The following is a 16,199-nucleotide window of genomic DNA, read 5'->3' as shown; positions in this document are numbered from 1 at the left end:
TGAGCGAAAAATACGTCGTTTCCCTTGAAAAAATTGACGCTATACTCACAAACGCATGACGTAACAATCAAACCCTACTCGTAAGGGAAGATAACTTTGTAATATGCAAATGCAGAATTAAAGTCTAATGACTCTTTAAAATAACATAACTGGGAAGCATTTTTGGAGAGTTTAAGATGCTGAATTTGGCTCTATCTTCGACAAAGATAAACAAATCAATAATGCAGGACTGATAGAAAAACAAACGAAAATATTTTACGACATTGATCATTTAATACATACATTAAACATTATCAATACTTAACGAATCTGTATAATTCAACAAAAAACAACAAGTTCATCATAGAAAGTATTCGTCGCCGTATCATAGACACGTACAGTCGTTTATACATGTATTTTGTATATTTAGGAATTTCAGCGAGTTTATACGCTTTATTATATGTTTTAATATTATTTTCCTTTGAGGGAAAACAATCTAGCATTGTACTGTTTTACTCTATGTAAATAAATATGTTTGAGCCTAATCGGAATATGGTGGAGTTTTTCTTCACCAAGCTAAATTATGTTTGCTCAAAATACCATAGTCACATACGTATACGGTATTGCAAACTTCAAACAGAGTCGAGTGCCAGAAAGAACTAATGTTTTTAAATATGCTCCAATGTTAGTGCGCCAAATAAGATATATTAACTACGTTATGCCAGAATTATCCTGTGATTCTCCTTTGATGCTAGTCATATAATTATCACTACTGGACACACCAGATATTCACCTTTCGGAAATGTTTTAACATTACATCAAGTGTTACATTATGTTGAAATGACAACATACTTATAATAAATTATGCAATATGTCGATAGTGTGGCATTCATCAATTCACATAATTAGTATTGTGAAGTTACACATATATATTTCTGTTGATATGAGCACGCATTAATTTTCTGATTTTCACATAAATGAAATTGAAATTGAATTAAATGTGACGCCTTGTTTGTTCAATGAATGAATTTCAAATAATCTTTATAGTAAATTAAAAATCATCAGCACATCGTATACATAATATGATTTTGACCAATTACATGCAATATGCATGCATCTTAATACTTTGTAACCAGGGTTTAAAGTATAATCAGGTATTGTAATCAAAATTTATATTAGCTAATAAATGAACTTACGAAATATATCAATCAGTTTTATAATCAAAGCTAAAAATATGAAATTCGGATTGCGCAAATTAAAACTTTCTTAATTTTTTTCTTTAAATGTTTCTTCTTTTCGAAATTATTTTAAGATTAACAACTATCGTATTTATTATAAATCATACGTTATTTAATCATATAATTCTGAATATGGTACAATACAGAGAACATTACAAAATATCCTGTCATTCAAAAATTGACTAGATTAGAAAGAATTTGAATTTTAATGTCACAGTATAACAACAATACAATGTCATACTGAAATGTTTTTTCAACATCATGTTCTATTATGACGTCATTTTATTGTGTTTACTGACGTCATTATATGCTGAAGACAATACAATGATGCATTGAATCTTTACTATTTGCAATACAACGTACGTATTTTCAAAACACTATAACTTTGATTGTACAAGCACAACGAAACATAAGCGTAATACACATTATTTTAAATCATTCTTCAATAATATAACAATTTTAACTTTACAAAGTCATTTATGGCGATAGATCACCGGCTTCTGTGGACGCGGAGTGTTCTTTTGCTTTTAATCGAAGTTTGTCTATGCTTGACCTTCGAAGGTCGAGTGATTCGGGGTCAAGGTTGAACCGTGATGACGTAGGAGAAAGTAATGATGATGACGGAACACCAGGCATTCCGCCCCCCAATAAAATCCCAGGTATTCCGAATGAGTTTGTGTTCACAACGTAGTTTGCTAGAAGTCCTCCGAATGGCATTTTACCTTGCATATAGTGAGCTGCCGCCATATTGCTTATATTGTTCTGATGGAAGGCCATCATGGGGTTGACCCCTGTAAGATGTGTTAGACGTGTTGACCAGTAGGGATCAGTAGGGGATGGATAACCACTTCCGGTAGGAATGTGAGGCATGTCTCCCAGAGAAGGTCCAGTATCACCCTGTAAAAAGTTCGGACTTTCACGTCCAAGAGCTTTTTCCCTTTTTCTCCACTTTGCTCTTCTGTTTTGAAACCACACCTGAAAAGATAAAATGAAATTTCATATAAGCAACATGTTTTTTTTAATCGCATGTATTTGATGTTGTTTAAAATTTACATTTGTATGTTAATTTGAAATATATCGTAAGTGTGAAGAGATAAGTATTTTTTATCATTTTTAATTAATATCTGTTTTGCGACAAATAAGATTTCCTTCCACGGTATTACTATTGCAAACAATTTTACGAACAATTTGTATTAACTTGTTCGATGTTAAGAACTTCAGACACGCGAATTGTTTTAGATACTACGAGTTAAAGACACAGAAAACCTTAAGTAGATGAAAGTTTTAGAGAAGAACAGTGGCTGCCATTACAGAGACAGCGTCAAACATCGGGCCCTTTAGCCTTGGGCACTGTTCTGTGTCTAAACCCCAATATCGTTCGCCTGATTGGCCAATTTCATTGTAATTAACAGTCTCATTTATTTATGAATCTTTTATTGGGTGCCACAGGCAAGAAAAGGTTAACTGCAAAATTGCCTGTACAGTTGAAGTATCTCCCAAATTTGGTTAATTTCCTGTCTAACGAGGCATCAAACAGGGCCCCTAGGTTTATCCTTGTCTTAGGTAGATCTTGTATTTATCTTTTATCTCATTCTGCTCACTACGAGAGAGCCAATGTCACGTTTATATCCTAAGGTTCTGTGTTCTACAGGAAATTAGTTCTTGTTTCAACTCGAAACCAATTTCAGTGCCGTAACACAATCAATTATCCTGCCAGAACTTTCAATACATTATCTGATATAAACATAGTTATATAGATGTTATATTTTGTATTATGTCCAGGACACGGCATGAACACAGAATCTCGGTACAACATAGTTAAATGACAATTACGTGTCATTAAATACCCCTGAGTCGATGTAACAACTGACTTATTGACAATTCTATACGAGTAATTATCTCGATGATTAGATATGAAATTGTGATGTAATATCATAATTCATCCTTGTTTGTAATAATCTCCTAAAAACCTGCAAGATTTTTTTTATTCTACTTTTTTTATCCTACATTTATATGAGCTAATAACATGTATTTTTAAAACAATCCGTTTTAAGCAGATTTCACAATTTGGTTTTGGTTTAATTTTATGGCGTTTCTTTATTTAGTTAATGGAATGATATTTGATCGTGTTACTGTTATAATAGGGATTGGTAATATCACGATTACAAGATCTGTGATACTCTAGTGACCTTTGCATAGTAACCTCTGTAACAAAAATAACCTGTAATCTTTTCAACAACTTATTTCTAGCAACACCTTTTTCATAACATATCTCGTTACAATTCAAACATAAAATTGTATTCAGAGGATACCAAAGTGCTTTATTTAATCCGTAATTTGCATTGTTTGACACGTAGACACAAAAAAGTGAACCGTGTACATGTCGGTATCTAAATAACTCGCGTATATAGCAACATTTTAAATATCAATCACATATTCAACAAAATAACAAAACAAAAAATTATTTTATTATATTAGATATTATTATCATAGCTTACTTAAAGTTGACATGGGATGTGATGAAATTCTGAATGCAAAATTAATGTATTGCACACAGCATAGTTGTTCAAACGATATTAACTGATTTATTGAATAAGAATTTTAATTGGTATTATTACTGGAATAGAGTCGGTTCTTGCTGCATTTGTTGTAAGAAGTGAGACTTTGGGTCGAATAAATCAATTTTAATGACGTTAGAATTTAACATAAACTAATTACGTTTCAGACTACACATGACAATAAGTGATGTATGTAATAATAAGTTTGTAATATATTATTATCATAGGTATGCATTGTTAATGAATTTTGGATATAATAAAACTAAAATGAAATTATGATTATTTATTGCCATCATTTAAAAACAAATTACAATGCTGAATTGTTATGTTTATTTCACATCTTGTTCATTTACATAAACTACCGTTGTTTATATGTTGGGAATACCAAAATTAATTCACTTAATGCTTAAATAGTATGTTTATTTTATATCCTTGTAACATCATTGAAAAAAAAGTTATTTGACAGTTATTTCTTAACACATGTAACATATATCGATATCATTTAATCTAAATCAAAATTATAAATAATGGGTAATCTGCATAGGACACGCCCACCCGGAGTGTAATAAGACTGTGGATTAACAGTGATAGCTGACAGGTATAAAAGTGTTGATAAGTCCAGTAATACAGTACCTTCACACCAAAGATTACTGTCAGATGGCCTAATTAGTTTTAGTCACCCGACGCGGATTACAGGTGGTCACTTGATACTTAATTAGGTATTATTGAGTGTTAATTGTATTTTATTGCGATAAGTATGATAGTGAGAGGGGGGAATATTAGTCGAGTACCGCATCTAATTTTGAAACTGAATCCGTGATTAACACATGATACGAGATTTAGATTTGCTAATTCTGTAACAGATGTCTGCCAATAGGCAGGTTTTAACTGTTAATAGGAATTAAATCAAGTCAAATTGATTATTGAGTCATTCTTTGGAGTTTTAACAACTCTAAAGATACGAGATTCAATCCTATATAAAATATATAATTAATGAATTTTGAATTGAAACAGATTTTGTTGTTAAATAAGGTGAATAAGTCTAACCGCAGGTTAACCACTATTTTCAAATTAATATAATAATTTCTTCTTCAATCATTTTTTTAAGTGTTTAGTGTTTTATTCTTTACCAACTACACAACTTTAAAATGTAGAGAAGATATAATCCCAGATTTTAAAAGGAAATAGAAGTTCATTAATCACCCCACAGCCAACCTTACCCTTCTCACGTATACAATGTAACCACTACACAGTCACGTCTTTAATATATTGAAATTGTAACATCATAATAATTCAATATTTTAGCTGGGACTATGTATGAACACATAAATTAAACTTGAATACTTATTCTAATGTGACAAAAAAAAAAAAAAAAAAAAAAAAAAAAAAAAGTGAAATTTGCTACCAACACCCTCCCCACAAAATCTTTGATGACAATCACTGACTATGTTTGTTATTGGTGTTATGATTTAAGGAAATCTTTATATCTTGCAGTATATGGTATAGTCTCATAAAGTCCGTAATATTTGGATTCATTTCAAGTGGATACCTCATTACATGATGTAGGTATTAATTCGATACTTGTAACATTTACTATTTTATAACTTGCAGTATTACAATTACGAAGAAGGTTCATAGTAAAGTAACGAATAATAGAATTTATATTGTTACTGAGAAAAGAAATGTTTTCATATAATAACACTGGATATGTAGTGTTTCAACTTACACACTATATAAAATATTTGATAATTGGGCTGTATTAGGTAAAATAATTCCTTAGCATTTTATGTGGTTTACAATATACATATTGCATATTAATTATTTTGATTAATAAATCTTCAAAAACTCACAACAGTTTGGTTTGATTTACTGATATTATAATACATTAATATGGTAAGGAAAATTTGGATTAGATATAAGTAGTTATCTTAAACAAATTTTCCTGAAAATTTGTGCTACATCTACATGACTTGAAAATATTTTCAAAATTTTATTCTTAAACGGAAAACTGCTTCAAATATGAAAAACAGGCAAAATAAACAAGTTAAAACAATTTCAACTATTATAGAAATAGTCCATTATTAATATCATTTTATATATATTATTATACAGGTATTGCTTTTGGGTGAAAGAGTTCGGAAGGTAGTGTAATACTTAAACAAACATGTGCATTGTATATTCTATCAATAAATCGTTTTAGTCGTAATTACTGTATTCTATTTGGTTTATATCCAAAATAATTTACAATATTTACGCTATCTCTGAATCGGTTCAAAATGAGCTAAGAAGCAGCTAAACGTGTTTATAGAAGTAATATATGTTATGTCTTGTAACTGTGAGAGCCATGCTGATCTTCGTTTTCTGAATAAGAAATCGTATTTATCTTCATTCCTCATATATTGTTATTGTGATGTTTATTTAATCCTATGATTACTGTCATGCTGCGAACTTTACAAAATTTAATTCTTTTCATATAAAGCGATTAGCTAGGTATTCCTAAATAGCTTGTGGACATTCCATCCTCTTAATTGAGAGGTAAGCCCTCTGTAATCCCTATTAAGCCGTTTGCCTCCCGTACCGGCGAGGCGGGGGGACCTGATGTCCGCCATTGTCTTGTGATCTGAGGACTTGTTCGTCAGTGCGTCCTGGTGGGAGGGTCCGGCTATAGCTCTATGATACCTTTAATTCCGTTCCACTAATTTTGTCACACTCGACAACAACAAAGAGACGCATTAAAACCATCTATATAATTACAGCAATCAGGGTGTGGGATTCGTGTGGGAAAGAAACAGGTGGACACTACGTGTCGATCTAACAATGCTCGGACAGTGGTCAGTGTGGAGAACGCCAAACTCTTTTGTGATGATCATTATAGCATTCCGACTTGATGAATAATCACGTCACCGTTGCGTTTGGTACCTGATGAATACTGTAGGACTCAATGTGACAACGACACCCCCGCTATGTCTCTGATATCAGTACCGTTTATCTGGGATAATCATCTGATTATTACCATTGTTAGCAATAACAGGAGCATATGTTAATTATATCCTGAATAGGTAGACCAATGCAATCGTCTGGTAGCAATTTTTATTTATTTATTTGTTATTTCATAAAATAAATCATATTGTTTTTATTTCAGAACATTTTCCAAATTACAACACAAGACAACCCTACCAAGGGTTCATTTTCCATCTCTATTTCATTAGCTATAGACGATGTACTGTTACATCTTGATATCATTGGGAAAAATATCTCCTAGATGTCGTTTAAACCATTTCACGAGTGCCTGAATGAGTAGCGTACGCATGATTTACGGTTATGATTCAGACGGTTGTAAAAACAAAGGATATTTCTAACTAAAACCTGGTACTGTTTCCTTTCCTGGAAATAGTTCTGTGGAATCACTCCGAAGACATTGCATTATTAAGTATATCGTACATATGGTCAACAAACCAGGAATAGATTCCTGATCCTACCGGAATAGCCGATCTAACTCGTCTTCTATCTTTTCATCAAAAATCTAGTCTTACAATATACAATGTACTTTAGCGACTACTAATTTTCGCGATTTCCATATAAAAACAAGTTCGCGAAGATTAAAATTCGCGGATTTAAAATTGACTGGAGATTCCAATAAATATCATTGTTATATAGATAAACTGGAGATTTCTATAAATAAAAATATGTATCGATAAACTTTCGCGAATTTATTTCGATCGCGAAATACGCGAGAGTAAATCGCAAGCGAAAGAAAGTTGTACCCTATTTATACTTAAAACTTCTGTTCTGTCATCATTCGTAAACAAAAAAAAATGACTGCTGTATCACTGTATGTTATCCGCATATCGGTCATAACAATCATATAGTCAGGTTACATTATCAAATACACATCTATGAATTATATAATATGTGTCGGGTAATATCCATATTACATTGTGATACCGTTATCTAGAGAATTAGAACGATTACAAAACTGGATTGATGAATGAAGGTTTGTTTTACTGCCCAAAAGGTACGTAAATGAACTGCAGTTGTAAATGGAGAACACTGACCGATTTAATTAATGCATGAAAAAGCCCTATCATACACTGACGTGGTCTTCCTTTGCCCTATCTTCATTTGTCTCATTACCACTGTTTTCTTGCAATAAGATAATCATAGCAATGTCTTCGGTTTGTGGTATTAATGTCTTGTTCTCAAATCTATAAATTTATTAAGTTGTTGTTCTCCTCATCGTATAATATAATTGAGAATTTTGAAGTAACCAATTCTATTGTTATTTTCAAATTTCACATAACGGTTTTCGCCTCGTTCTCTTTTACTGTAAGTATTGAATGATATTGGAGGTCTCGCTTGTACAGCGTTGATATAAAACGTTTTGGATCAAGGGATTTGTCTGATTCTTGTTACAGAGCTCCATTCATTGGCCTCTATGCTTTTTTGTACATTTACTTTGACAAATATTGTACATTTTCAGATTGATGTATTTTTCAATTACCACGTGATACATCTATTATAGTGTTTTTAGTAGAATCACGACTTACAATATTGACATGTTACACAGTATTGTACTACCCTGATATATTTCGAACGCACCTAGACCTGTACAGACCGAAAGGTTTGCTATTAAAGCTTAATTATAGGGTAAAAGTAATTCAAGAAAGATTTTTTTTGTTGTCACAAGAAGTCAAAATTTCTTATTGCTCAAACTATCTCTACTCATGATGAAACATCAAATGAAATCATACAATAACAGGTCGACAAGAAATGGCCTAGGCTGGCCAAAGTGTTTAAAGTCGCCATGGATATTGTCAACTCCAGACATTTGAAATAATTTCTGTTTTCTGATTTTATGGGAGGGTTTCATACATACTGAGGAGTGATATATCTGATGTCTTATATTTTCGGATAGTCTTTAACTGGGATACAGGAGGTGTAAAGAATATCAATGAATCATCATACATGTATTATTCAGATTGAGTATGATACGATAGTGATAGAATTTCTGATGCGTTGATATATTTTCAGTATACAATTAAGAAGAAGAAGAGAAACAACAGCGGAAGTGCCTTAACATTAATAATATTTTTTTTTCACTTTAACTATAAAAAGAAATATCTGGAAATGAATCTATATTGTTATATGAAATCAGTTTCTACCACAACATAAAAGCATTTAATACAAATGAAGCATCTCATTTTATTGGCATTTGTGGAGACTTAACATGACATTTCCTTCTGTCACCAATCCCATGCTAATTGACCATTGAAAACCAGAGTAAGTGGACCATGGCGTTTATTAGTGATGGTAATGATCTAAGGGAGTGTTTGACCTGTGAAGATAGTAATTGATTATATCAACATTTCTTTGTTTAAAAGGAGGTCACACGAATTCTGAATAATTAACCATATTTCTCTTGGAAACATTTGATAATCAGCGTACTTAATGAAAACAAGATAATAAAAATACAAATACAGATTTTTTGTCAGTTTTTTTATGCAGATAATTCTTATTGCTACGGTTGGTACAATTTATAATCTAGATGTGAATTCAGGTTCAGGATATTTTAACATTACCACACTTTTGCCTTTAATGTTGCCGGCTTTGTTCATTAAGATAAGTATTTTTAGGTGAATTTCTTATGTGCAATTCTTCACCGCAATGATCCGCCCTTTACTTATCCCAATTATAACATTATCGTTTGATTACAAAGACAAACTAAAAAAATAATCAGATATGAATCTGTTTGATCCATAGAATACCATATGGAGAAAAAACACCATTAGAAATCAAACCATCTGCTATTTGAAAAAAAATCTAAATTGTTCATTTTGTTGTTTTGTAATTAAATAATCAAAAATATTAACCTTTGATTTTAATTTTGGGTTTATTTTCTTCCAAAGTTTAAATTAACTTCGTTTTTTTTTTTTTTTTTTTTTTTTGAGGTAAATTGTAGTTTTGTTTTAACCCTGGCCAACTAATAATTTATACCTGTAGCAGATTATTTTTATATTTGTTTTATCTTTACTGTGCTGTTAAGACACTTACTACTAAATCTGATGATGAGATGTGTAAGATCTTTGTGACCAGGATCAAAATGGCAGGGAGTCATGTATGCGTTTGTCATCAGCGATGCCAAGGTGTTAATCCATGTTCGGTGTCCGAGGGTTTAAAATGAGCAAAAACTTTCGTGTCAAAAGTGAACAAACATGGGGATAACGTGCTTACAATGAAAAGCCTGCTGATAAAAGAATAATTCTCTCTCGTTCACGGGGAAAGAATTAGTACGGACTCAGCACAAATCTTATGTAAACGTCAAGCATTACATGAATATTATGTGTAATATGGTGTCTTTGGTGTGTTTGAGATTGTGATTACATCATTAACATTAGCATCGTATTATATTTTTCTTTGTCACTATTGTTTTGTTTTTAATTACGATAACAGATAATAAAATCAAAAATCCTAAACCTAGTAAGTCACAAATCATCCTGGAAGAAAAAAATAATGTCCAAATAGGCTTTTAAACTGGATTAAAGCAATTATATAATTTCAATAAGACATGTCAATTTGGCGTTATAGAAAACTATATTATATTCATAGTAAAATATTTATCGACTTTCAACTATGCCAGCATAATGTGCGCGTGAGGGGATAAGGATGCTGGATGATGCTGGTGGTCGCATCCTTCAAAGTTAACATCACGTGACCTACCTGAACTCTTGCTTCACTCAAATCCAGCCTCATCGCCAACTCTTCCCGCGTAAATACATCCGGGTACTGAGTCTTCTCGAACGCCCTCTCCAGTTGATGGAGCTGGTAAGTGGTGAATGTGGTCCGACTACGGCGGATTTTCCGGGGCTTGTTTCCGAGTCCGGAGTCATCGTCGCAGTTGTCCAGAGAAGTGTCCACATCATTGTCCGCAGCGTCCAGTGAGGTATCGCTATGGCAATCTCGTAGATGGTCATTTTTCTCTGGTGTTGTGGACTCGGAGAAGGTCTCGGACAATTCTGAATTGTCGCAGTCAGCTGTGGAATCCCTTGGGACTGGGCTCTGAGGACCGCGGCAAACAGGTGATGCTGAAGGAGTTAAATCATCAGAGTTAATTAAAATAATTAAAGTCCATTGATCGTAAGTAACTTAATCAGTCACTAACGAGAAAAACAGAACGATATTAGCACAAATATGCAGCGAGAAACATTTGTCTTTCTAGAACTGTCGGTTGTAATTTGGATCGAATATTCCAGAATATTACTGGTCTATGATGTTATTGAGGCTCTATAACAGATAGATGTCCTCTAGCACTAACACACTGGTTTAGAATTTTTATTGAAACGATAGATCTATTTCATTCTTCTAGGATTCGTTAAAATGTTATGGTATTCAGGACCTCGTGAAACTTTCAAGGGCTTATAAGAATACTCTGAAGATTGTTTCTTAGTGAATAAAGTATTATTTCCTACCGTCTACAATGATGTAAAATCTATAAAACCAAATCTCTTCTCTAAATGTGATCCTTGGAATAAAATAATCTATTTTTGGAGAACAACGTGAATATAACCAGTAACAATTTGAATGCCCCTAAAGCTTTAGTTCTTTGGGATTTTTTGTCCTTCTTTTCTCTATGTGACTTTTGCCTGGCTGAACACAAATCAGAAACCAACATAACTGACCCACGTATCTCTTATTACATAAAAAAACTAAAAGCAAAAACGCGTAAATAAATTGGTGTTTGCGCTAGTGTTATTCCATTCCATTCTATAATGATTCTATTTGCGAAGGACTTCCCGTTAAAAGTCTGATACAGGTGTCATTGATTGTCCATTTGTACTATAGAACCTTTATTTTTTTATCTAGCAACTTCAGTTTATTTTCAGATATGATACTTATAGACACAGGTTGTACTTAAATGTCATTCTAAATGATCAGTGTTAAAAAAACTGTTTTATTCCAGACGGTTCTTGACTTTTTTTATAATATTTACGAACTCGATGTTTAAAACTTGATTCAATTATCAATCATTATAATCATGCCATTTTACTTTATTATAACCATTAAAAAATTATTTGGTATTATTAAAGATACAACCAAATTTATTAAACTTTACTTATGTCTATTCAGTTTGTTTGAAACAGATGCTGTCAGCAAATTATAACATAAACAACAACTGTGCTTGATTTAAATGTACGCTTTATGCTCTATAAATATAGTAACAATTCATAATGATATTGCAGTTTCAACCCTATTTAGTCCATGGTTTTGTATTCATTTTGTTTTCAAGTTTAACATTCGAAGTTAATAAATTTGATAATAATCATTACATTTATTAATGCATTTTTCACAATTTTAATAATAAAAAAAAAAACAATTGAGACATCAAACATATGCATTTTCAATGACATTTGTCATAAAACTTCAATGTAAAGCATTTAATATTATACAGGCAAACAATTTGATATAGACTAATATTTTGATAACTCAATTTTACAAAAGATGTATTTTTGTACTAAGATATCCTAATAAATGATTCCATATTTTTGCAGCACATTTGACATAACTTGGAAATAAATTAACACATTTTTGATAACGTAAGTTTACTAAAGAATTACTAACCTAGCCTAATTATGATTCCATATTTTTGCAGTACATTTGATGATATGTTGAATAAATAACAATGGTTGACACGGCATAATGTAAATTTAAACAGACATCACTCAATGTAGATTTTTACATTAAAATCCAGTAAAATACTCAACGCAATGCTGCACATACAGTACATGTACCTTCTGTATAGACCAAGTCACAATATAACAAAAATATGATGTAAAGCAAAGTACATTTCACACTTGCAATGAAGGTTAATTTCACGAAAAGCATTCGCCAAAAAATGAAGCTTATATATATAAAACCATGTGATTATTAAAACAACAAATTAAAATATAACCTAACACCAATATCATATGCATTTATTAGGTTGTTTTATTTGATAATATTTACATTATTTATTATGTATGTGAAAGTAAATTAAAGAACCAATATTTAATGAAATCAATGAGTTTGCGAATCTCAATTCATTTTTTTTAAATTTACCAATAAAAGAGAAGTTGATTTAGAATATTATACTACACTAGTTTTCTATGGTCTTACCTCGCATCAATTGTTCGGAAATATCCGGCGAACTTCTGTCTGTTTCCCTGCCCAATATACTGTCCACGCTGAAGGATTTCCTATTCTTAGGAGGGGACATTATCCGTGAAGGAGGGGACCCTGATGTCCGCGGGATCATAGCCATCACTAGGTATACAGTATAGATTCACAGTTAAGTAAAGTTCACTTCAATTCAGATCACAAATGCTCAAATTTAAATGTCTCCAAACATTATACACACTTCGGAATTATAAACTTCGCTGTTGAAAAAAGGTGTTTTAAATACAGGCTTTAACCCAATGTCAGTGTTGATATATGAAAAGAAACACGAGAAATGGTCCCTTGTCGTCTGAACTAAACAGATCTTATCGAAATGTAACAATATTTTCTTCTTTTCTATTTAACCAATTATTTGAAAACTGTCGACAGCTTTATAATAAGGAGCGATTCCATTGGCTGATGGCTGTATGTAAACAGTGGGAAGCTTAGACACCTAATAGAATAACCGATACTTCACTCGCACACAAAGTCGCTATAATGAGGCGATCGTTTGTCTGTGGGCGTGGTCAAACGTCGTGTACGTTGCCTTATTAGCGGTTAGTGTGGACTCGATACAAATAAACCCTCACTGATTTCTATAAGGTCCGTGTCACTTCGACTCACAGTTATATCAATTGTGATGGCGTATGATTAATTCTTACACAAGATGGTCGGCGTTAAAAAAACCCTTCTAAATCGCTGTCTATAACTGATCAGAACCCGTTTTTGAAAACCAAATATAGATAAATCTCCTAATATGGTTTTAAATTATGCTTGCAAAAAAATCAATGAATATGAAATGAACATAATAGTTATTTAACACACTGCTTCTTAATCAAATTATAATTAACAAATCAGAACCTAACTTTTAAATGCTTTCAGATAAGTATGCATCCACGATATCGATTATCCTTCTCCTGCCGATACAGCATATGTGGACATAATCACAGTGTTAGTAACCCCTATAAAATCGAGGATGATAAGTACGCTACACGTATGGAATTAAATCATATATGCATTTCAAGATATTTGTGGATGGATTTTTAAATTGAACAAATATTTCATACAAATGACTTCATGAAATAAAACTTAAGATTATCACTTTTATCTTTGAAGAAAAATAGAATGAAAATATAGGTCAGTTATAAGCATGTAATTTGATCCAACATTTATAATCAGCTACTGAACATTTTTTTTCCAATAACACGGCTTCCTATAACATCACTATGGCACAAAACACACGCACATTTGTCCAGTTCATAATGGTAAGTTTTTTTTAATTCTCTTAAGTTTGATAGGTTTCACTTCTGTTTTGTATTATTTCCAACTTGCACAATACAAAAAACTCCATTTGCAAATATGTTTCTGTCTATATGTAGCGTCAATTATATATCATGCAGCGGAAGTTTCTTGTTTCATTTTGAAATAAAAAAAATCTGTTAATTGATTGTATGTTTGTTCATTTTGATATAAATGGAAAATCTAATTTGTAGAGTTAATCAAGGAAAATCAGAAATAGGTCTTTTGTTTAAAAATGCTTTTAGAATTGCTCTATATTTTGTACGATTCATTTTAAGTGCCGGTACAGTATATTACCATTTTATCTCGGAATCTTATAATAAGTAGGTTTTGGACGGGTGGTATTAGTTTTTTTGTTGTCAAGCTAAGTATACATTACATAACACTAATATAAACACGGTCGATGGAATTTTATAGTTTGTAAGTACAATGTATTATGTACAATAACGTATGATTATTATAAGAACCTAGCAAATCTCAGCGTGGTATCCAGATCATTCCACGTGATTGAAGATGATATATCAAACACAATCTCCTTGTGATACGATATTAAGCTATTTCTCTGTGGTTGTTTTGGGAGACTGAGCGCATTATTATATGTTTTATTAAATGTTTAGACAGAGATTAACCGTGTCTGTAAACATTTACCTGTAACAGGTAAACAGACAGGTGTCATTTAGAGGTGTCACGGGTTTACAAACACCAATCACCGGGATAATCTAGAAAATTGTACACCTTTAGTCCGAATTATAGCCCTTTGTTTACCCATTAGGGGCTAGTGGTCAGTTTGCGTGCATGGTCAGTGTGCCACGAGGGGTCACCACGGGTGTCCAGTCAGCTAAAACGTTCGTTAGTGTCACCCACGTGTGTACCTGTTGTGACTGATCGGATATCGAGCTCAGGTAAATATTGTAATCAGTACAGGTAAGAATTAAAAAGTTCACACCTGAGTTTATAGGAATAGATATCCTTCGTTAGTGTCAGTACATTATACTGGAAATATAAAAAGGGTTTAGGGAATCAGATTCAAAGTTGTTTGGATTTGTTAGATTTTATTGAAATTATATCAATTTTACACGTGTGCTTATGAGTGGTTCGTTAGTGTCATGGCATTTTAACTTATCGTATCTAATAATGATCCTATTTTGATAATAATATGTAAAAAAAATCTTACATAAATTAAGTTTCATCAGATTAATTTGAATATTGTTTATTAGTGTCATACGAGAAACATGAATTATATGTTTTGACATATACAGACACAAATTAATTGGATATTAGTTGAACATGTATTATTTCACAAAAAAAAGTAACACTAACCGGAATGGGTTCGATCTCAGAATGCTAAATGGTACTTGCTCGCCATTAAAAGTTAAATAATAGACACAAATGTTCCATAACTGGATAAAGTTTATAGGATTATCATATGGACATTATTGATACTATAAAAATGTATTTTTAGTTATTTTTTTTCTTTAAATTTCGTTCTGAATAATCAACACATATAAACAAGCGATACGTAGTTTTATACTGTACTGTACATGTAAATACTGTATATATTAATCATTTTCATCTATTCTAAATCTACCCAGACCCATAATTGCTTGTTTAAATAAAATTTTAAGAAATTGATAAACCATAGTATATAGTAATCTGTATTTCCGCGTGTGCTCTGTATATTCATACATACATGTACAGCATACATATTTCATTTCTAAATATTTTATTTAGAATAAACATTATGAATACAACTAATTTAGTTATGAATTAGACAAATGGTTAAGTTTATACTAGTTTACTAGTCCTTTTCATAAAGCCTGCTATATATCTACAACATATATCAATCATACATGTATATCGACTTAAGTTAATTTGTACAGGATGTTTAAAAACTTTTTAAAAAAATAGCTTGAAAAACCAAAGAATGGAGAATAGG

General features: G+C 31.7%; 1 protein-coding gene across 1 annotated transcript; it reads right to left on the bottom strand.

Moving 5' to 3' along the window:
- Positions 1-253: 253 nt before the first annotated feature.
- Positions 254-13,284, bottom strand: LOC138333477 (retinal homeobox protein Rx1-like). Its single transcript, XM_069281879.1, has 3 exons — positions 12,926-13,284; positions 10,493-10,857; positions 254-2,192 (listed from the first exon to the last, which is right to left on the bottom strand). The coding sequence occupies exons 1-3, from the start codon at positions 13,068-13,070 to the stop codon at positions 1,695-1,697; spliced, it is 1,008 nt and encodes a 335-aa protein (XP_069137980.1). The 5' UTR covers positions 13,071-13,284; the 3' UTR covers positions 254-1,694.
- Positions 13,285-16,199: the final 2,915 nt, after the last annotated feature.

This window comes from Argopecten irradians, chromosome 10, assembly GCF_041381155.1.
Source record: "Argopecten irradians isolate NY chromosome 10, Ai_NY, whole genome shotgun sequence".
Lineage (NCBI taxonomy): Eukaryota > Metazoa > Mollusca > Bivalvia > Pectinida > Pectinidae > Argopecten > Argopecten irradians.
This window is presented reverse-complemented; position numbering and strand designations above follow the sequence as displayed.